This window comes from Bombyx mori, chromosome 6 (genome assembly GCF_030269925.1).
Source record: "Bombyx mori chromosome 6, ASM3026992v2".
NCBI lineage: Eukaryota > Metazoa > Arthropoda > Insecta > Lepidoptera > Bombycidae > Bombyx > Bombyx mori.
Genome location: NC_085112.1, coordinates 10,533,433 through 10,558,761, shown reverse-complemented (window position 1 = coordinate 10,558,761; position 25,329 = coordinate 10,533,433). Strand labels below are relative to the sequence as shown.

Sequence of the window (25,329 nt, the reverse complement as noted above, 5' to 3'; positions counted from 1 at the left end):
GTTTTAAGTGGTTACTGGAGCCCATAGACATCTACAACGTAAATGTGCCACACACCTTGAGATATAGTTCTAAGGTCTCAGTATAGTCACAACGGCTGCCCCGCCCTTCAAACCGAAACGCATTACTGCTTCTGAAATAGGAAATTCAGATTATATATATATAAACAAGAATTGCTCGTTTAAAGGTATAAGATTTTCAAATTAAAAAAAATTATACCGCTATTTACAGCCGCTTGTGTCGTGATTCGAAAGGTGGGACATGTATTGAGCAGCTCAGTGAAAACTTCGAACTCATATCTCGAATTGGTGGTGGCATTTACGCTTATATCTGTGAATGATGTTATTATAGAGATATAAATGGTGCCTAATCCTCTTTAATCATTTCAGAACGATTTTTAACAGGTTCAGGATCGGAGTGGTCCCTGTGGCTGGATACTATTACTTTGCCAAAACAAAAATAACCGTCCCTTGGGACTGCCGCAACTCACCTGCCTAGAATACCCCTGACCGCAAGTTTTCTATTGAATATGTAAGAAACGCGGACCGCCATGGCTCATCTAGGCTAGTAGCTATTATATATTGAAGGGGGCTATTCGACAATATAATGGCATAATAAAAAAATTAAAAGTTGGAATAGCTTATTTGAGTAATTCTTTATGCACGTGTAATCCTATCGAAAAAGTTAATTGTGTAAAATACCTAGGAGTAAAAATAGATACCTCTTTTTCCTGGGATTCCCACATAGAATACTTATGTGGAAAATTAAGAATATTACTAGAAAAGTTTTATTATTTAAGTATTAAAGTTCCATTGCCAATACTAAAATGTTTATATTTTGCACTAGTGGATTCAATAATAAGTTACGCTCTTGATTGCTATGGATTAACATTTAAAACATACATAGATAAAATAGAATCATTGCAAACAAGATTTTTAAAATTACTCGTAAATAAAAAGACAAAGAATCAATGTAAAGGAGATTACTCTAAACTATATAAAATATGTAAAATTTTACCGGCTAGCCTGAAACATAAATATCTTCTACTTGTAAACAATCATAGTAAACAGGATCGTTTAACTAACTTGGTGCAACATAAAACTGGCACAAGGTCAATGTCCAAAGGAAAATTTGAAATACCCATGGTACAAAATTACTATGGAGATAGAACGTTAAAAAAACGTGTTCCATACTTACTCAATAGTTTACCCGAGGACATAAGACGTGAGCCTATACTTGCTAAATTTAAAAGCTTATTAAAAAAACATTTGTTAAATACGTTATAACCATTTACGTAAATTAATTGTGTTATTATAGTATAAGCTAGTTGAATGGTTTATACGCTATGTTTGTATAAAGCGAGTTACCTGCAGTCAAACTGCATAAGCAGTTTTGCGAGGCATGTTTTGAATGTAAGTGTAACTTCTTATGAATAAATATATTACATACATACATACATACATTACATACATACATACATTCATATGCATTTAATTACTTTCGGCAGAAATCGCTAAAAATCTCGGTCCCTAACCTGTTAAATGTTTTTTATTTTTATTTTTATAATCGATATTTGCTTATGGAATTCGAGAGAGCAATAAACATACTAAAATCTACAATAATATTAGAGCGTAATTCAGCGAAAGTAGTGACCTCTAGTAAAATGTGAAGGTGGGTGTTGCGCCATTTTCACGTCATTAAGACGCGAGCTAATGAGCCCGCAGTCACCCTCGACCCTTTAAAGGTCATCTTAATATTATCTTTCACGGTGGATAATTTCCAGACTATTCATAACAAAGCTCGGCTCGATTATGTCACTGATTGGCTTTAAAAAATATGTGTGGTGTCGTGGGACACCAGATAGGAACGAAGTTTCTTATTATAAAAATATTAATTTATTTAAGTTCTATTCGAGGTATAAAGAAAATAATTATTCGGATATACATTTTTATTATGATTTTTTTAATTGATAAAAAATAAAATAAAACTACTTTACAAAGTTATCAACTTTATTTTATTCACAATGATTTATAAAAAAATATATAATAAAAATATGTTATTTTTTGTACGTTATTACAAAGTTAAGTCGTACACTGTGTGCATTACTAATAAAAATCTTACGTTACGGACGTTTTTTTCCCGGTTAGGGTACCCCTCCGCATCGTCTCATAAGGAAATTCGTTCCAAAAATTTGACATTTATGAATGGAAAAAGAGACCTTCGTTTTGAATGCTTCAAAAACCAGTTTGCACCAGTTTTCCAATTAAAATGTTTTATTGGAACGAAGTTCCTTACGGCAGGCTTGGAGGGGATAGGGATTTTGCTGCGCGACCGAACTGAAAAAATGTGATAGTAAAACCGTAAGAAAAATCCGTGGAAAAAAGTGCGTGGAATAAAACCGTTAAATGAGACGTGCGCAGGCGCGACAGTCGCATACACAAGCGAGTAGTGTATAATACCTTTCTCTTTCTCCCTTTTTCTTTTCGTTCTCTCATCCATTCTCTTTCTATTTTACGTAATTTATTATTTCCTAAAATACTGAATTTCCTAAATACTTTCCTATACTTAAATAAAAATTAATCAGCAAAATTTAAGAGAAAAATCAAGAAAACCTACATAAAATTGAGCACGATTATTTTTTTGCAAATTGTGTCGATTCTACATTAGCCGAAGGAACTTCGTTCCTACTTGGTGTCCCACGACACCACATTTATAATGTTTTAACATAGCATTGCATTCCTATGGAATTCACAAAATGTCTGCTTATTGGAAAGCCTCATAATACACAACAATGTATTTGTTACGCGACGTAACGTGTACAGCTCACAAAAGCGTACCGATGTTCGTCGAACGCAGTTAACTTCATTACTTCTTTGTTTTATGCAGATAAGTTCCATTTTCATTGTTTCCATACAAAGTGTTTCATTGCAAGCGTCGTTCTATTGTCGGTAATGCTATCAAAACTCTTTGCAGCGTGTACATGTTGGGGACATAAAATGAAAGCGTTGGCTTTGAATGAAAACTTAGCTTGTACTGTATTTATATGAATATTACATATCTTCTTCTTTTTCTCCACCTTATTACACTAGGTGGGGTCGGCACAACTAATTTTTCTCTTCTATCAGCCGTCATCTCAACACTCACTCCTTTCTCTCTCATATCGTCATTCACACACTCCATCCATGTCTTCTTCGGTTGACCTCTTCCCCCTCTGCCTTGCACTACTATTTCCATACATCTCCTAGTCACATGCATCTTCTCTCTACGCATCACATGTCCATACCACGCTAACCGCCCGCTCCTTAATTTGTTGCTTACCGGGGCCACTTTCACACTTCCTCTGATATACTCATTCTTTATCTTGTCCATTCTTGTCACTCCACACATCCATCTCAACATTCGCATCTCTGCCGCATGCACTCCTCTTTCATGCTTTACTTTCGTCGCCCAACACTCAGATCCATACAGCACGACAGGAATGAATATTACATATATTGATGCTTTTTAACGCGTATAGAAGTTTTTGTACACACTTCTTATTTATTACTCAGAAAATATCGTAACCCATGAAATCGTAAATACCGTTGTCCACCATATAGACCTAGATATAAGGGAGAAAATCGATTGCATCCACCCGTCCACACTCACAATACCGCCCCTAACGCCAGTATTAATATAAATTTATATTTTTAGATGAGAAACAATGATGTAGCTTATTGAATTTTTTTTTAAATGTATTTTCATTTTATCTCTTCCTTCCTTAGTCTTGTTTATGGATTCGATGTCTTTGATTTTTATTACAGGATGTTGTTCATTCATCACTGAGAGCGTGAATGGATACGTTTTTTGATTCATATAGGATGAAAATCGATGCCTCCCCGAGGATTTGAACCACGGCATACTCTCAACATACCTTCCTAAATTTACGTGAAGATATTTTTTCTTGTTCTACCAATATCTTTTTTTGTTTTAAGATTCATTTCTGTCGTTCTCAATTTATTAATCAGATATATGGGCGGCGAAATTCATATTTTTGTTAGTAGCATTGGTAAATCTTTGATATTTAATACCGGGTAAGACGAGATAGGTAGATACCAAAACTCTACCCTTTTCTGATGTGAAGCAACAATGCTTTTCGTTTTGATCAGCGGGATAGAATACTATACGACTGTGACCCAGACCACTGGTGGTTGCACCTCGTGTGAGTCCGCATGGCTAGGTACCCACACCCTGCCTATTTCAGCCGTGAAGCAGTAATGCGTTTCGGTTTGAAGAGTGGGGCAGCCGTTGTAACTATACTGAGACCTTAGAACTTATATCTCAAGGTGGGTGGCGTATTTGTGTTGTAGATGTCTATGGGCTCCAGTAACCACTTAACACCAGGAGGGCTGTGAGCTCGTCCACCCATCTAAACAATAAAAAAAAGACTTCATGTTTCAAAGTAGGCGACTATACAGGCGTTTTGCTTCGTTTCGTAAGCTCATTCACTCGAAAACACAATAAAAACAATGCGCAACTTGAATCCGAAAAAAACGACGAAATCAGAAGTACGCTACCAAAATTTCAAATCCTGCGAACAATTAATGTAAGCCTAAAATAGGATATTAAGGTCACGGTTTTTTTTAATGAATATTTTAGCATTCGTTGGCACGTCAAACTCGGCGTCACACAACAATAATGGATTAATGGGATCCCTAGAGTACGCAGAAATGTAAATTTTAATATCTTGATGCGTTAAAACGTTTTGACGTTTTATCTATACTAATATTATAAAGAGGAAAGATTTGTTTGTTTGTTTGTTTCGAATAGGCTCCGAAACTACTGGACCGATTTGAAAAAATCTTTTTCCATTAGAAGCCGACATTGTCCCTGATGAACATAGGCTACTTTTTTTTTTTTTTTTTATTTTTTTTTTTTGTTTCATGTGTGTTTTAATGTTTCCGAAGCGAAGCGAGGGCGGGTCGCTAGTTGTTTATAAGATAGCTTCAATTTTGTATACTCGTATTATCTGTACAAATAAATAAAATTGATGTATCTGTTTTTAATATTAAATAACCGCTTTTTAATAAATGCAGATGTATGCATGTATAGACGGTACATACACCAAAAATGTATTTTTATAAATCTTCGTCTGTCTGTCGGCCTGTCTGTCTGTTTGTCCCGGTTAATCTCTGGAAGGGCTGGACCAATTTTGACGGGACTTTCACTGATAGGTAGCTGATAATAATATATGGAGTGACTTAGGCTACTTTTTTAGACTAGCTTCGGCCTGCAGCGTTAACTGCGGTACGACAATAACCGAGGGTAATACCGCGAGGTTCAGCTAGTATTAAATAATGTCGGAGAGATTCTAACTTAAATTTCGTCTATCCAAACAGATTTAGGTACAGAAGCTTTTGGTAAGCACCTGCCTTAAGCATTTACTTAAAGCCCCTTTGCCCGATGAGAATATCCAGTTCCAACCCTGGAGCCCATCAACTGCTTACTACTGCAATACCGAAACAGTCAACTATTTAATACCAAGTGGATCGTCACCACATCAGTTACAAAGACTGACTTCTAAACGACAAAGTTACACAAACTGACTTCTATAAATAAAGGACCATTAATGTTTTTTTTTATTGATTAGATGTGTGGACGAGCTCACAGCCCACCTGGTGTTAAGTGGTTATGGAGCCCATAGACATCTATAACGAAAATGCGCCACCCACCTTGAGTTATAAGTTCTAAGGTCGGCTTCAAGGCAGAAATAGGCAGGGTGGTACCTACTCGTGCGGACTCACAAGAGGTCCTACCACGACTATATATATGAAATACATTTGTTGAAACTATTCATACGTGTATACATTCACGGTAGTAAAAAAATTTATTGTACTGTTTATTGTACTATTGCTTCCCACAACAAGGAACCTAAAAACCAACAGGCAAAATTCGAAACGCAGTCCTTTTCAATTCTATACATCCGCCGCCATTTCATTAATTAGGGGGCAAAATTCTGCGGCTATCCGCATCTCAGCTGAACTGGAGACGAAGTAAGTAGAACACAGAGCCCCCATTCTGTGTAATGACGTTCTATTTATAAAGGAATCAACGTTGTGGATCCCGAGACGGCTTTTCAACGATCGATGCTCTCGCAGAGCGTCTTTGCCGTGGTCAGGAAAAATAAGCCAATTATTCTTAATCCAATGGCATGTTATATGACTAATAACTTGGACTTTGGCGTCACTGTGTGACAATTAGGAAGACGTTTCTCTATAAACTATAGCGTTATAGTAAAACTATAATGTATACGGCAAAACTAATGCGCAGAAATGCAATAATGTTCCCAAAGTAATGTTAAGAAAAAAGACATGGCAACACGATAGAAATGAATTTTTGAGTATATACGTAGAAGTACAATTTCTATTCAAGTCAATCTGAAGAGATTGAAATGACTGAAGACTGAATGAAGTCAGTCAGTAAGTTAGGTGCGCCTGTTAAGCCTTTTCATCTATTAGTGGAAAATACTTTTTTATTTGTTGCTTTTAAGATTTACAACCACTTTTTTTTTCATTTCGAAATTTCACATTTCAATGTTGCTGATTTAAGCTTGTACATATATCCATATTGACGAAAAAACATTGAATTTTTTTTATGTGAAAATTTTCCAATTATTCCGTCTCAAATTTTGCTTTCAATATTCCACATATAAGTGCCAAGTTTACCAAAACCAAAAAATTGCATTTAATAAATGCGGTATTGAAAATGCGGGTATTGAAAAGCTACTTTTTCGTCTTAATCTCGAACTTATTTACTTAGTTTTAAGAATATACTTACACGACTACTATCTTATTTTATTTATTTATTTATTTATTTATTTTATCTTTGCCAGCATTTCGAGATGAGGACGAAATACAATTTTTCAAATTGCTTAACTGTCTACTTTACAACGGCTTATTAATTGACATATTGACGTAAATATTGTGTTATCGAACAAACATTGACGTGTCGATTTTGTTTTCAGCTACCACTATACTAATATATAAATCTACAGTGGTTTTTACGGATGTTCCGTTATAACTACTGAACCATATATCCGTTTGACTTAAAACATGGTATCCATGTAGAAAATACATGTATATAATGGATAGGCTAATATTTATATGAGTGTTGGACTCCCTAATAATTATGACAATAAATAATTATGTTAATTTTAAATGCCCAGCGAAGCGGGCGAGTACGGCTAGTAGGTTAATAAAGAAATTAACTAAAACAAAATTTTACGTATAACCTTAATTGCGTATATGACTATTATAAAAGCTTTAGAAAATACTATGGAAATTCGATGTTATTATATTTAAGTCAAACAAAATTTTGCTGCGCTCAGTGTAAACAACGTTCTCCATCATACGGCATACATATACCCAGTGCGAACGTAACCTGCGGCAAGTCGTTAAATCTCAGGTTTACAGCACGATAATGTTTCCACGAGGCTAATGTCTCCCGTCATGTCAGAGGTCTAGTAAAATACGGGAGCTAAATTTGTCGAGCGTATATGAATAGAGCATTGAGTCGCATTCGGTCACCGTTCTCGTCGAACTCGTCAATTACGACGAAGAGTTCGAACCTAACTAACCCATAGACACAGCTCACTGAGGTTTTCTCTGCCGGATCTTCTCAGTGGGTCGCGATTCCGATCCGGTGGTAGATTCTGCACTGCTCTTACTAGGGGTAGAGGGTAGAGGGTAGGGTAGGGGTTGGCGAATTCTCTCAGGTTGAGCCCGTGAGCTCACCTACCAGTCAGTGCGTCCGTCTCCTTCAAGGCGGCGTGTGTGTTGGCGGGGACGCCGCCATGGGAGCTGGAGGCGGAGTCGGTGGGGCGAGTGAGGCAAAAACTTTGCAATAGTAGGTAACTAACTACCCGCAACCACTACCAAAATTTAAATAAAATATCGAAGTAATTACAAAAAAAAAATCTGATGTAATTTATTATCATACAATCGTAACTTACATTAATTCGCAATGGTTCGGATTGATAGTGTAAACTTCTGTATATTTACAGTCAAGTTAGGTGTTCATAATGCTAAACACTGTTAGTGGTCCTAAAATGGTTTACCACTAACGGTGCTACCTACAAAAGGAGCCACTGTAGTATATGAGACACTTCATTACTTATATAAACCATTAATGAGTCTTTGTAAGTTTCTGTAACGTATAATGTTTGAAAAATCAGGAGAATTGGTATCGTCATACGAAATTATTGGTTGAAAATATCCTTAGCCAAATACAATTTTTCTAAAGAAAATTCGTAACTAACAATGTTGACAGACAAAGTACACGATGAACGATTGATGAGAGTATTGCGTTAGAAAAATCAATCTCGTTTAACTTCAATCTAAAATAAAGTAATTAATAGTGGAAATTGATCTAGTTCTGGGTTTACAATGCAAGATTTTACTAGACAAGACATTAATGTCACTTCTTTACATTGACAATGATATCCACTATGACTGTTAGACCGAGAACCAGATAAGCTATAAGTACTAATTTTGATTTCTCTCTCCTTAATGGGTCTCTACATTGCTGAAGGTCGTGTCTAGATTGAAGCGACGATCGCCTGATGCGTCGTGCCTCTCCACGTATTTCTGTACTCGAAGACTTTTATAACCTTGGCAAGTTTTTTTTTTATTACTTAGATGGGTGGACGGACGATCTCACAGCCCACCTGATGTTAAGTGGTTACTGGAGCACATAGACATCCACAACGTAAATGCGCCACCCACCTTGAGATATGAGTTCTAAGATCTCACGTATAGTTACAACGGCAGAAATAGGCAGGGTGGTGGTACCCACCCGCGCGGACTCACCAGAGGTCCTACCACCAGTAATTACGCAAATTATAATTTTGCGGGTTTCATTTTTATTACACGATGTTATTCCTCCACCGTGGAAATCAATCGTGAACATTTGTTGAGTACGTATTTCATTAGAAAAATTGGTACCCGCCTGAGATTCGAACACCGGCGCATCGCTCGACACGAATGCACCGGACGTCTTATCCGTTAGGCCACGACGACTTCTAAAGTCGGTGAGCGTCTGTACTAGATCTGACCAGCGGATAGGTTTGCGTCCGCGTCATCTTCTCCCGTCAATTTTGATTTACAACGATAAAAATCAAATAATCAAACAAAAAAAACATAAAACGACGACTTCGGGTAAGTCTTACATTTTACACGACTTATTTAATCGTTTGTTTATGTAATTTCAATTTGAGGTATATTTTTGTATTATTTTGTAGCTTTTAACGGTAGATAAGCTTCGGCACACGTAGTAATGATTGGTCGTCGTCTCTACAATACCAGAGGCACAGGCAAGCCGCTGATTGTTTCTCGTCGGATCTTTTCGTAATGTCGATTCGGTTTTAGTTTAAGCAAAGCACTGCTCTTGCAAGGACAGACGATAGCAAATCCTTTCAGACTGGGTACCGTGAGCTCGACCAGCAGTCATGGTGAAACAGAATAGCCCAGCGAGCTAATGTCAGACGGATAAGCAAAAAAATACGCATCACTCCGTTGGATCACGTCTGGATTCAATCAAGCCAAATACATGAATCTAACAAAACTAGTGGTCGCACGGTATCCGAAATTCGACTATAATTAATTGAAATTATAAGTTCGTACACTATTATGGTTCTATTTTCAAAGACTATTATACTTCTATAATCACAAATTTCGCCAAGACTACACTATAAAAAAATATTAATAAAGACAAACAATATTTAATCTATTCTCTATTTGACCACAGACGTCAAGAACAAAAGTTTGACAATAAATAAATAGTATGCATGCGCGTGTGCGTCAAATACATGATATGTAGTGTGTGTAATGTTTTCTTTATTGATTTAATGTATTTTTTATTCATTATTTAAAAAAAAATATTAGCATTGTGCACTTCTTCTCTATATTCTCTATAAGTGTGGGAAATTTCGTACTCCTCCGTCCACGCAATTTTCGTAAAAAGGGATACAAAGTTTTTCGTTCACGTATTAATAATATATAGATATATTAAGCACATTCAACAGTTTCACGAAAATGTTAACTTAAGAAATAAACACAGATTTGAATATTATGAAATACTTATAAGCAGACCACTACTTCAACACGAATTTCGCTTAATCAACTCGAAATTCAATTTACATCTGAAAATCACATTTCAACGAAAACACCATCACTACTGGGTGCTAAATAACTCGTATAGCCGGCAGCTCTGATATAAATCCGTTCCGCTTAAAGTTTTTGGATAAGAGATTAAATGGGTACGAAATTAGTACAGGAACGGGAACCGACCAAACAAGCCATAGATTTTCTTCCTCGCTTAACTTCGTCCGATCCGTTCTGATGCCGCAGATATCTCGGCACGCGGCAAGCTCTGGATGTTGCTTAGCAACCGTAGTCGAGTCTACGAAGTGACCTAATCTTTTTAGAATAAACAAAAGTTATTAATTTCTTAATATTAAACATACAGACGACGTTTTTAATAGTGACACCAGAGATCATGTGATATCAGCGCCTACATTAAAATTTTAGATTGAAATGTAAAGTCTGGGTGACCTACTGTTCAAATCTTTCTCGTCGGATTTTCTCAGTGCGCCGCCCTTCCGATCCGGTGGTAGATCCTGCCAAGCACTGCACTTGCTAGAGCTCGTGTTAGCTGTTTCATACAAATGTTACCTAGTCTTCATATTTAGAAATGAAATTTCAATAGGTGCATCCCTGTTCATCTTGCTGGCTAACGCTGCATGTTTTTTGCCAGTTATTAACTATATACTCTCATATATATATGAGAGTATATAGTTGCATATATATATGAAAGTATATATATATATTTCTTCTATGCGTGTGTTTGTCCCTGAACTCCTCCTAAGCGGCTGGACCGATTTGAATGTTTTTTTTTGTATGCGTTTGGGTGGTACCTTGGATTTTTTAGATTCACAAATCAGCCCGGCAGATAGCGCTGCAGTTGGTATCTAGGTTATTTATCTATACTACAACTAAACGGCTGGATCGATTTGAATGAATTTTTGCAGAGCAACGTCTGTCGGGTCCACCATTACTCTTATAAAGAGACAACAAAATTCAGAATTTTCTTGTCATTATTTTTATCCTGTATTGTATTTGAAACACTGTAGGGTCAGAATAAATATTTCATGATGGTAATTTTCAATTTAGGTCGTTCACTGACTATTTGCATTATAATGAAGTGTCCTTAACCGTAACCATAAATGGGCATTGTCTTCGTGAAAGGACATTATAAATAAATTACACTTATAATAGTGTAGTATTATTTGAAACATTTATCTATTCAGAATCTATTCTTTATCTATTATATTAAAAAAAATTATTTATGAAAATAATAACAAGGTTTTACATTCTAATCTATACTAATATTATAAAGAAGAAAGATTTGTTTGTTTGTTTGTATTGAATAGGCTCCGAAACTACTACACCGATTTGAAAAAATCTTTCACTGTTTGGAAACTACACTATTCCCGAGTGACATATGCTATAATATTTTTTGAAGAAAATTTGGGATCCTTACTAAAACTCCAATAATGTAACCCAAGGTGTAAAAAAATTACTTAAAATGTTCTTGACGTCGCATGCCCGCGAATACTATTCATAGAAGATAGAAAAAAATTCAAAGAGATAGAATAAAGTAATCTACTACGACTTTGTAGAACACATTATTATTTACAAAGAGTGTTGCGACAGCATATCACTAACTATTATAGTTATGCCGCAATAAGTGTTCTTTTATTTAAAAAATAAAAAAACATCAAATATCGTTGAAATTTTGTTAAAGACCCGAGCAGAGCGGGGCGCTAGTGTAACAATATTTCTGTCTAAAATTCATTGAATAAAATGCAATTACGAACTTGAAAACATAAATACAGTATTCACTCCGAAGTTTACTTAATTTGCATAAGCTGGGTAATCATTTGTTGATTCCTACTTATAAAATAAATTACATTATCTAAGTTGTTTTACCATGGATTTCTTTTACAACAACTATTGCATCGGTTTAAGACTTCGTACGCAAGACATTAAACTTAAATTTGTCGTTGTCAAACCAAAATATGCTATATGCACTTTTTGCGATTTTGACTTTTTGACCTTATCGTATAGTTCACAGCCCTATCTACTGTATAAACTGTTATGTGTCTATAGCTTTAATATTTATCCATAGCTTTCATTTGATATAATTCTTAAAAAATCACTTTCATGTAAAATTTTATACGAAAATATTTTTACTCGTTAATTAAAAAAAGGGGTTTTTGCACATAGCAGATTTTGGTTTGACAGCGACGATTTGTTTCTCGTGCTATAGATAAACACAAAAAATCCCAGACCCCGATACTGCGTCATTGTGGTATGTCGGCTGCTACATGTACAGCATCATAGTCAGACCATTACGATGGGGTGTGAACTCAGTCAGATCATCGAGTCGGGAGTGAATAATTATTTTCCTCATTCCTACTTCAGATTAAAGTTAATTCAGGTAAACCGAATCCAATATTTTCTTCATTTCTGGTTCTTTTTTTAATGAGAGTAGACATAAAACCTATCGCATGGCCAGTTATAAAAAATAAAAAATAAAAAAACAGAAAAAAAGAGGACTATCATCGCCGACTGCATTGCACGCATTGTACATGCACACGCCGCTTGTTTTTTCACCTCAATATTTTTATGAACTTTCATTAATTTTCTATTAAATTACGAACTCTTACTGACGATCATACTCGTCGTTGCGCGAGTAGTATATCAGTTTTGTGAACAAACAATATAGAAGAGTGCCGTTAAGTCGTCGCACCGGCCGCCGCCATTACGCGTCATCCAGCAGTCACGTTCCTTAGATTCTGCAGCCTGTACAAAGCCAGCGACGGGTTGACAGATACGTCTACTTCTCATTACATAGCCTCGGCCTGCCCCTCTTTTAGTTCATCTTTTAGCGATACTCGCCCCCGCAGAAACTTCCAAAATATAGAACCAGCGCACCGCCGTGGTGTAAATTTGTAAAGAGTTTTTCCCACTAACTTTTTACCCAAAAGTTGCTGTAGACGTATGATGCATAAACTTCATATTCATAAGATTCTGTATGTAGAGTTTTTGGAATCAAAGGATTGCTAACCTAATGACTTTTCCAGCTTCACTAGGACCGGCAGACGAATCACGTTGATCATTCAGGTAATGTAGTTGTCATGTTTAATATATTAACTAAAGTCTATTTGACTAAAGCCCATTTTAAAAGATTTTCTTTAAAAAAGATAAAGGCGAGATCCTAATCCTTTTTTCGTTTAACAACTTACAATATTTTGTTTGTGATATCTATGTTGTGTTTTTTTGAGTTCTTTATGAATCATCGTATAATATTATTAGATTGAAATGTTTTAAGACAAAACAATAATATCCACCGCTGCGGATTTATTCTATTTAATAAAATATCTTTCGGAATAACCTCGAAGCTAAGAGACTTGCAGATTTATCAATGAAAATAATTTGAAACTCTTATTTTCTATACGATTTACAAAAACATCTTTAAAATTCATTCCACTCGGTTTACTTAAAACCTTAATTTTTTTGAAATCAAATTCTTTTTAAGAATAAAAGTTGCAAACTGCGAATTCCATCGATTTGAACGCGAACGAGATAATAAATTTAATTAACGAATCCAATTACACATAAAGTCTCTTATTACTTAGAAATTAGACAAGGCGAGACGAAATGAAAAAGTCTCAAAGTTAATTTGATCGGAATGTGAGCACAAGAACAGAACTTCGCTTCGTTGAAAGAGAGAAAAAAAAACAAGTAACAAAAACAAACGAAGCACCAAAGTTAAAAAAAGTTGAGGCTAATTCTCTGTTCCTTCAATTACTTTTATTTCGGAATTCCAAGTTCAAAGTTTTTTTTTTCTTTCCCTTCCTAAACAGGGTTTTGTTGAAACAATTACGAAACATGTTTGAAATAATATCCTTCTGCCAGTATAAAATGTGAAAACAATTTCCGCACATATTTATGGACTGAATTAAACAAATATCTTCTCAAGATATCGCCTTTTGGCATTAAAAGTGTACAATTTCCAAAAATATTCGAAATTGAGTTAATATGCGTAAACGTTTGGTATCACCAGTATTTTTCCCATAAATACTGTCAAAAGAGCGTAGTTTAGTTTTAGTTCTTTTTTTTTTTAGTTTACTTATGTTTTGACTACTATTAACAAAATTAATATATAATTTTATCTTACATTAAAATACAGATAATGTAACTGGTAAAAAATAAAAAGCAAATGTTGCAAAGATGATTAATATTAAAGATATTGCATGTTAAACCTTTAAAACATTCTCCTGTAGAATTAGTAATTTTTGAGTGCGAGAAGACGATATATTTCCTTTATCTTCCTTAGATTCGTATTACTAAGATCTCCGGTTAATTCCTATAAAAAGTACTCTTCTCAATTCCTCGATTCAAAACGTAAAACTTATTCGTATAGCTTAAAGTAAAGTTATCTCAGCAGTATATTAAATACGTGATAAATGAGAGTGAAAATATGAACTTAAGAACACGTAATTAAATTTTATTATCATTTCGAAAGTGTAACGCGACTTCGTACCGGCACAACTCGATTCGTAAACTTCAGGAATACTTCAGAATGCGCAGTAAAATTCAAACTGAGCTCGGTACTAAAACGAGTACCGTCATTTATTATATAAATGAGGATGAATTGTCTTGACGTGGAGTTCTGGATGATGGCAATCGTACACGGAAAATTTAAGACTGGAGAATTTGTTTAGTCTAATAAAAATAAATTCAGTTTAGTTTCAATCATTTTTATTTTTATAGTTTTTAGCATTGCAACTATAGCAAATTTCAAATAAGAGCCAGAGTTTATATATGTACATACAGCGTCGCATAAAGTTTGCCGTGTACCGCCGTTTTACTGGTGGTAGGACCACTTGTAAGTCCGCGCGGGTAGGTACAACCGCCCTGCCTATTTCTGCCGTGAAGCAGTAATGCGTTTCGGTTTGAAGGGTGGGGCAGCCGTTGTAACTATACTGAAACTTTAGAACTTGTATCTCAAGGTGGGTGACGCGTCTACGTTGTGGATGTCTATGGGCTCCAGTAACCACTTAACACCAGGTGGGCTGTGAGCTCGTCCACCCATCTAAGCAAAAAAAAAAAGATCAGTAAGCTAGAATTTTCAATTGAATTACTTACTATTCAGATATAAATAATTTCTAAATAGCTGTCTAAAGTGTTGTTCTAAACTTAACCCGTAATTTTATACGGGAAAATTTTACGTTGGACTAAAGTGCATCCAGTACTTACTATCTACGCACAATAATGTTTTCCATGATTCAATCTCCCTAGAATTCAGAGTCAATTGTTAGATTGGTCCAGTATTGTTTGACCGATACTCTTCAAAAACAATCAAATAGACAGAGAAATCGTTATTTTATTGTGAGTGAAATAAACAACATGATTTCGTACTCTTTTTATTGTTATCAGTACACTATTCTGTCAGGAAAGTGCCGGGAAAAGATAAATAATACACAAAATGTTAGTTATTCTTCCAAACTTATTTTATCACCTTCAAAGTATGCTCCTTCAGAAACAATACACTTAAGTCAGCGAATAATCCAATCATCAAGATATTCTTTAAGTGCTTTTTCCGGAATTGAGTTCAATTCTCGCCTCCAATTCTATACTATGTGGTAATTTACTTTTAGGAAATGGAAAAAAGTCGCCTGTTGTTATATCTGGTGGTGGTTGGTCTGGTTGCTCGATGGCATTTGTTGAATTTTTGGTCAAAAATTCATTCGATGGCCTTGTGCAAAGGCGCATTATCGTGGTACAAAATCCAAGAATTTTCTTGTCACAAAGCTGAGCATTTTCGTTTAATTTGCTCTCTTAAACGCCGCATAACGTTAAAATAATATTATTTATTTACCTTTTTTGAGTTACTGGCAAAATTCCGAGTGTAGGACATCGCGATAGTCAAAGAGAACAGTCAATATCAACTTTTGAACGAATATGGTGTGGTTTTTCGGTTTTGGTTCAGTTGAAAGGCACCACTGCAAAGCTTGTTAGCTGGTTTATATGATTATTTAAAATGGATCGACTCGTAAAACACAAAAATTTCAGTGACTATCTCTATCAAGCTTGAATGAAGTTTCAGTCACTATGTATTTTCTTTACTTATGCAATATTAACTTCAATTGAAGTCATTGATGGCCCATCAGGACGAACAAAATCTTTCATCTCATTTTGACTGCTTTGGAACGCCTTGTACCACTCATAAGCACGTGTTTTTGACAAAGTCGATTCACGGTAAGGCTTCTGTAATATTTTCAGCGAATCGAAAAATTTAAGACATTTTGTTCGATGTTTTTGTAATTATGAAATTCACAATACCCACTAGATATGATTTAACTAAAAACAGCACTGTATTTAATCTAAATAACAAATGCAACTCCAACTTCGCGCCAAAATGTAAAACAGTTGTGCCAACTTAAGAACAACAAAAAATAAAACAAGAAATAGAGTTTGGAACCATAAACAAATCATCCGTTTCCGATACTTTTTTAACTGAATATATTATAATTAGTAACAATATTTTATTATCATCCGTTCCCGATACTTTTTTAATTGAATATATTATAATTAGTAACAATATTTTATTAAAAAAGAATTCACAAATTCTGTATATTGAATTGAACCTTCATCGCACATTAAGCGCTTTTGATTCATCAATTTTGATTTTAAAGTTTATTGAAAGTTACGAAATTACTATAATTTATTTTTAAATTTTCATTTAAGCGCCGAGTTAACGTTGAAATTATTATGAAGTTATCGCAAAGTGACTTAATTTTCAACGTTGAATTTAATTAAAACCAATAAACTTTACGACTTGAATTTCAAGTTGATTGGACACGTTTTACGTCTTTAATTAACTTGTTTATAACTTTATTAGAACAATTATTTGAAAAAAAATATGTCCATAATATATAAAACAGTTGGTATTTGGTAGGCAGCGGTTTGGCTCTGCCCCTGGCATTCCTGAAGTCCATGGGCGACGGTAACCGCTCACCATCAAGCGGGTCGTATGCTCGTCCGCCTCATCATTATCATGCCCTTCTGCCAGTCACCTGGGGTCGGCGCAACATGTTTTCTCCTTCCATACTCTTCTATCTTCCATTTCTTCGCTCACTCCCTTCTTACCCATATCGTCTTTCACGCAATCTATCCATTTCTTCTTAGGTCTACCTCTTCCTCTATATCCTTCCACATTCATAGTTAACACTCTCTTACCAACCTCATTTTTATTTCGTCTCATAACATGTATGCTCGTCTGCCTACAAGGACAATAAAAAAACTCCCATGAAAGAAGTTGCTATTATAGGGTTTTATTGTCACCATTTTATAGATCGAAAAAAAAATACTTCCATAGTATGAGATAATGAATATATAGCTTATTTTATAAAATTATAAAGCTTTGTTTCGTGTCGTGTCGTCGTCACCTATGGGATAAGACCTCCAGTGTACTCATAATATGTATTTCCAAAGTTCAAATCCAGCAGGCAGATATAAGGTTTTTCACCACATTAATAGGCGGCGGTTTTTACATTGTTGATGTCTATGGGCTCCGGTATAATCACTTAATACCAGGTGGGCGTAAGTTCATTCACCCGTCGATGATATAAAAAAAAAAAGAGTCTGGTGTCGTGGGACACCGAATAGGAACGAAGTTCCTTATTATAAAAATATTAATTTTAAGTTCTATTCGAGGTATAAAGAAAATAAAACTGGAGGTTTCGCAACAACCCGCGGTCATTCGGTAACGTGCGAACTTATTGTGGTACACTTCGTTCACGGCTGTTTGCATAGAGTTAGTGTATTGCGCAAACGAACGCTCTGAGATCGTTGTCAATGAATGATAAAAAATATATTTATTTTTTTGTACGTTATTACAAAGTTAAGTCGTACACTGTGTGCTTTACTAATAAAAATCTTACGTTACGGACGTTTTTTCCCGGTTAGGGTACCCCTCCGCATCGTCCCATAAGGAACTTCGTTCGTAAAACTTCAACAAATTCAAGGTTTGAAACGATCAGTAGCAAACAAAAACGTTTATTATCGCGAAGGTCTAAAACCACATTTCAATTTCGAGTTCAAAGTCGTGATCGTGAAATTTACAAAGAAAATCCTCCGAGAAACCCAAATTACTTCCATTCACTTTAATCGCATCAGCATCGCAAATAGTGGACGCATAAAAATGCCCATTACGACGCCATTAAACGTATTATCGTGTTCCGCCAGAAGGTTTTAAACGTAACGACAGTTAAATCCCAACTTATGAAAATAGAATTGTTCACTAAACAATTTCTTTTTTTTTATTTATTAAAAATTTAATTTCGGATTGTTTCATTTTTCCTTACAATCTCTTTTATCACTGAACAAACAAATGGGCTCACGGAATTTATGTGTGAATTCCGGGATTTCCGTGTTTTCTACCATTCACTTTGCGGCATTGTGATGATGTCTTTATTGCAGTCTCGTCGTGGCCTAAAGGATAAGACTTCGGGTGCATTCGTATCTAGCGATGCACCGGTGTTCGAATCCCGCTGACAAGTACCAATTTTTCTAATGAAATACGTACTTAACAAATGTTCACGATTGACTTCCACGGTGAAGACATAACATCGTGTAGTAAAAATCAAACCCGCAAATTTATAATTTGCGTTATTACTGGTGGTAGGACCTCTTGTGAGTTCGCACGGGTAGGTTCCACTACCTAGCCTATTTCTGCCGTGAAGCAGTAATGCGTTTCGCTTTGAAGGGTGGAGCAGCCGTTCTATTGAAAATAGCATTAAACCACCAATACATATTTCATTAGAAAAATCGGTACCTGCCTTCCGGGATCCGAACGCAGACACAGTCTTATCACTCAAGACGAATACACTGGGCCTGTTGTCCTTTATTTTTTTTTTATTTTTTATTGCTTAGATGGACGGACGAGCTCACAGCCCACCTGGTGTTAAGTGGTTACTGGAGCCCATAGACATCTACAACGTAAATGCGCCACCCACCTCGAGATATAAGTTCTAAGGTCTCAGTATAGTTACAACGGCTACCCCACCCTTCGAACCGAAACGCATTACTGCTTCACGGCGGAAATAGGCGGGGTGGTGGTACCTACCCGCGCGGACTCACAAGAGGTCCTACCACCAGTGATTACGCAAATTATAATTTTGCGGGTTTGGTTTTTATTACACGATGTTATTCCTTCACCGTGGAAGTCAATCGTGAACATTTGTTGAGTACGTATTTCATTAGAAAAATTGGTACCCGCCTGCGGGATTCGAACACCGGTGCATCGCTTCAACACGAATGCACCGGACGTGTTATCCTTTATGCCACGACGACTTCATAACAATTTTAATTCTCGTGTCTCTTGTTCGCTTGTTTACAAGTTTGTTAAAGCAGCTTGTGATAAGTCAAATTCAATGTTCTAATTTAAACGTTGAACTAGGCAAACGGATTTACGCACCAGCATGACAGAGTAAATGAACTCGAGTAGGCAGAATAAAAGTTAAGGAGCATTCCTTAGAAACGAAATTACTCTTAAAACTTTTCATCGTGCCCGAAACTTTTTTAATATGAACTTTAATGATTAATTTTTTACAAGGCTCCGATTGTGAATTGTTATGGAGATCGGCTTCAATGGGAGGCCAGAAAATAGTTGTCGTAAAAATTAAAATTAGAAAAGTTTTTCGTAACTTTTAATACGGTACATAGATTGAACGTCAGGGTTTGATATCGACTTATTACGGAATCCGATCCCTATGAGATCTTTACCACACCAATGCGTGAAGCATGAGACAGATGTTCGAATATTGAATTGGTCTACAACATCATTTTACAACATCAATGCAGAACGGTAGTGTAACTCAAAACTTCCATTAAAACAATTTATGTTCGCTCGTTGTGCTAATTTAAAATTTTCCTTAATAAAAAGTAAGAAAATAATAAAAATAGCGTCACTAGTCGAGTGTTGAAACTGGAAAAAGCGAAATAAAATAATATTGTCGAGCGGCGCTTGTCAGTGGTGCCTCCTCGGGCTGTAGTTATGAAACCGCAGAGATACAAGGAACCGAAATGATTGCATGGTCCAAGAATAAGCGAAATGGTTAGATTTTTTATTTAATATTTTAAAGTATTCTCTACAAACTAGGTTACGAGAAATAATCATTTTAATGTATTATTAGAAAGTTCAGTTCAATTAAATTACTTAATGGAAAAAAAAGGCGGAACGCTGATCCGACCCGTGGCATTTTCTCTCCATATTTTCAGATGTTTAGTTTCTGTCTCCATAAATCGTTAGCTACATTTAGTCATGACTAAAATATAAAATAATCACAATTTTCTTACTTTAATTTACTTATACTTTAATGAATAATTATTATTTAAAGAAAACTTATTTATAGTTAAGCCAAATCAAAGGCTTCACGTGATAATCTATACGAGTTAGCCCCATCTCAGGTCGCGTTAAAGAAGTTCGTTCTAATGATGGACCAATTAATCTACACTCTGCTGCTCAAGTGGGGCTAAGACGCATTCTCAATACTAGAAACGAAACAAATACTTAAAAAATCGATAAGTAAAACAAAACAAATGAAAATCAATTCTAGCAATTTGTCATGTCGACGACCGGCAGAAACTTCTTATTGGCAAATCATCTTCAGCCTGTTACTTGTACCACAAAAATACGGTTCAACATTCGACAAACGATACTCCAAGTTCCGAAACTCCTCCTCTTTGTTTGTCGTTAAAAACAGTGGACCAGACAAAAATATACCTACAACAGATTCTATACTAAATAGAAAAACTGCTCTTTCATATTTTCGGCTTCATAATGTACAGAATACGAACTCATCTTTGTCTAACCTTTCAAACACTTATTTGACATTGTCTCAAACATTATGTAGCCTAGTATCTATACAAATAAATAAAATTGGAGTGTCTGTTTTTATTAATATAATAACCACTTTTTACTAAATGCGTAAGTATGTATACCACAGTACATAATATACAAAACTACATTTTTATTTTCGTCCGTCTGTCACGACACTTTCACTGATAAGTAGCTGATGATATAAGGATTAACTTAGACTTTTTTTAGACTAGATTCGCCCCGCGGCGTCACCCGCGGTACGACAATAACCGGGGGTAACATCGCGGGACTCGGCTGTCAATAACAATAAAAGTTAACATTTCCGAAGCTCAGCTAGTCGCTAGTCTTAAGTAAAAACAAAACCAAAATAAACAAATAATATTTGTTTATGAAACAGAGATGTTACTTCAGAATGAATATTAAAGTGAATTACGAACCTCCATGGCATTACCGCTCCGCATGATGGCGCAACATCGTTACAATTAGTCTGAGATACCTGAAATGAAACATGGGTTTTTAGAAAGTGTTTTTTTTTACTTGTCAATATTTTTATATTCCTAGAAAACGGTAGCCCCGATACTGATCTATTTATGATCGAACTATTCAAAAACAGAATATTTCTAGAAAAAAAACAGCATAAATAAAAAAAACATAATAAAACTAAAACTACTTTTATGGTTTCATTTCGCATTTTTTATTATTATATTTCAGACGTTTTCTTTCTTTTTTATTATTGCTTGGGACGAGCTCCCAGCCCTCCTGTTGTTAAGTGGTTACTGGAGCCCATAGACATCTACAACGTAAATGCGCCACCCACCTTGAGATATAAGTTCTAAGGTCTCAAGTATAGTTACAACGGCTGCCCCGCCCTTCAAACCGAAACGCTTTACTGCTTCACGGCAGATAGGCAGGGTGGTGGTACCTACCCGCATGGATTCACAAGAGGTCCTACCACCACGTTTCGAATACTTTACAGTTTTCGTGGTCACGGACGATTAATGTCGTCAAATTAGTTTTAATTGTATCTACGACTGGCATATGCCAAAGAAAATACTAAAATAACACAAGTCAAGCTCGCCTTTATACTATGACTGGCAAATGCCGTAAATACCAAAACATCACTAGCTAAGCTCGCCTTTATACAAATTATTTCAAAATGCTAAAATTATTTTGCCTATGTATTCTCTGTCTACTATAAACATATGAATAAAATACAATATATATTAAGTTTAACAGTTAATTTTTTATTGAGATCATAGTTTAATATTAAGTGATATAGCAGAGATTAAAATATATTTTTCTGTACCATTTTGACCGCAGTCACACCTCCTACTTCTTTCGGGTTCTGTCGCGGGCGAACATTGGGCCAGCAGGAAGAAGAATAGTCTAGTGGGTAGATAGGGCAGTCCCACATACTCCATGCATCATCTTCTACACGAGGATTCCGCCCAGAGGTTCAGCGCTCGGCCAAAAAAAACATCGCTTTAAAGGTGGTCGCTTTCTGGTGGTAGGACCTCTTGTGAGTCCGCGTGGGTAGGTACCACAACCCCGCCTATTTCTGCCCTGAAGCAGTAATTTGTTTCGGTTTGAAGGGTGGGGCAGCCGTTGTAACTATACTTGAGACCTTAGAACTTATATCTCAAGGTGGGTGGCGCATTTACGTTGTCGATGTCTATGGGCTCCAGTAAAAAAAAAGATGAGCAAAGGAGCCTCAAACATTTTCCATTAACATCAGCGCCGACTTTTGAATATAATAAATCTAAACTATAAATATAGGCTAGATTGTTTTACCATTCCATACGAAGAACGTGTGTGAGCTTACATCATTACAAATATTTATATTTCGATAAACTCAAATGCGATTTTCTCAAACGGAAAATAACGCTCGGCATGTGATAAATAAACAAAACACAATCCGGTACTGATTATCGGGTACTCTGAGCTCTGTTCGGTGGCAGGTAAATTTATCAATACCATAAAATGTCCATAAATTACAAGTTATAAATGTTCCCAGTTTATTACCGGTGAGCCTTTATTTTAATGGAAAAATGACAAACGACCCGTATTCGAGAATCAGCTCGCGTTTTGTGATCGCCCGGGTGTCGTTAATACCATTTTCGGATTTAATCATTTAAAAGTTTTAAAACGAAATTAGTGGAAATTATTATTGCGGAATGCGCGCAGATTTTCCTTTCAGTGAGCTTGTGGACGTGAACCCGTATCTAGATTCATTTATTGCTTTGTGGTGGAAGCCTAGTTCACGATTGTGGAGATGATAGACAAAATTGCAGATATCACAACGTTAATTAGTTACCATAACTAATATACAATATTAAGCAAAGTCATAAAAATCGAATGAATAACTAATTGTCGGGTTCGAGTAATTTCGAAAAATTAAAATTTTCAACTCGATCTATTCTACGGGCCATCGAAAAGTAATAAACGAGAGGAATGCCAAGTAATCGAGATAAAACGTTTTCTATGTTAATGGAAATCGATTCGCGTTAGTGCCAACATACAGAAATAACAGCTGAAGCTTCTGTTGCCAGTAGTACCGAATTGTTTGATAATTCCAATAGATTTCCGCGAGTATCGGGATTCTAGGGGTCGATATTTCGAGCGATGTCCAGTTTCGGAGTCATTTGGAAGGTAAAGCCAAATTGGCCTCTAAAATGTTGGGAGTTCTCAACAGAACGAAGCGGTATTTCACGCCTGGACAGAGACTTGCGCTTTATAAAGCGCAGGTCCGACCTCGCGTGGAGTACTGCTCTCACCTCTGGGCCGGGGCTCCCAAATACCAGCTACTTCCATTTGACTCCATACAGAAACGGGCTGTTCGGATGGTCGATAGTCCTGCTCTGGCGGATCGCTTGGATCCTCTGGGTCTACGGAGGGACTTCGGTTCTCTCTGTGTTTTATACCGCATGGTCCATGGGGAATGCTCTGAGGAATTATTCGAGATGATTCCCTCATCTCCTTTTTATCATCGCACCTCCCGCCATCGGAGCAGAGTTCATCCATATTATCTGGAACCGCTGCGTTCATCGACAGTGCGTTTCCAAAGATCTTTTTTGCCACGTACCATCCGGCTTTGGAATGAACTCCCCTCCACGGTGTTTTCCGAGCGCTATGACATGTCCTTCTTCAAACGAGGCTTGCGGAGAGTTCTATATGGTAGGCAGCGGCTTGGCTCTGCCCCTGGCATTGCTGACGTCCATGAGCGACGGTGACCACTTACCATCAGGTGGGCCGTATGCTCGTCTGCCTACAAACGCAATAAAAAATAAAAATAAAAAAAGATGGATGAAGTAGTCGTGGTCTAAAGGATAAGACGACCGTTGCATTCGCGTCAAAAGATGCAACCGTGTTCCTCAGTCAGTAACTACAGTCGGCATCACTGCGCCACTTTGAGAAGGCGACGCGACATGAAAACCCTCTTGTCGTGGCCGCCGGTAACTACGTACCCGATCCTATAGACCGAATGATAAACAGTCGATGTCGCCCTAAGCATGTCATTACGGATCCTCCCGATCCATTAACGGTGCTTTTAGATACCTCAAGCATCGGTCACCGTGCTTGCCGAATCCGCCGCTTACGACCAAGGACTCGACGTGTAAATTAACCCAGAGACACAGCCCACTGAGTTTCTCGCCGGATCTTCTCAGTAGGTCGCGTTTCCGATCTGTTGGTAGATTCTGCGTAGCACTGCTCTTGCTTGAGCCAGTGTTAGCGTTACTCCCGGTTTGAGCCCCGTGAACTCACCTACACGTTAGGGCGAAGCTGAAATAGCCTCTCAAGGCTATCAGCACAGGTAGGAAAAAAAGAAAAAAAAACAATGCTCGAATCCCGCAGGTAGATACCAATTTTTGTAATGAAACACGTACATAGCAAATGTTCGCGATTGACTTGACTTCCAAGGTGAAGGAATAACATCGTATAATAAAATCGAAGCCCGCAAAATTATTAATACTGACACGCAATACTGATGGTAGCTCACCTTGTGAGTCCGCATGGGTAGGAGGTACTTATACGTAGGTCTATTACTGCCGTGAAGCAGTAATGCGTTTCGCTTTGAAAGGTAAGGCAGCGATTGTGCTATAAAAACTGAGGCTTTGGAACTCATGTCTCTAAGTGGGTGGCGGGATTTACGCTGTATATGTGTATAAGTCTCTGTAACCACTGAACACCTTGTGTCGTGTACCCAACTAAGCAATAAAAAAACCCTCCGTAATACTGTAAAATGTACTTCTTTTCCAAATAATTAAAATTAAAATAATAAATATTTAACATATTCAGCGGCTTTTAGGTAAGAGTTTCTCTTGAGCCATGGGTGCCGGAAAACA

General features: G+C 36.5%; 1 protein-coding gene across 1 annotated transcript in view; it reads right to left on the bottom strand.

The window, feature by feature from the left end:
- The window catches only part of LOC101741207 (suppressor of lurcher protein 1), a 338,026-nt gene that overhangs the window by 247,486 nt on the left and 65,211 nt on the right, over positions 1–25,329 (bottom strand). Inside the window, exon 2 of the mRNA XM_038011405.2 lies at positions 21,424–21,482. Coding sequence (XP_037867333.1) covers positions 21,424–21,447 — 24 coding nt within the window. The 5' untranslated portion in view covers positions 21,448–21,482. The remainder of the gene's footprint in view (positions 1–21,423; positions 21,483–25,329) is intronic.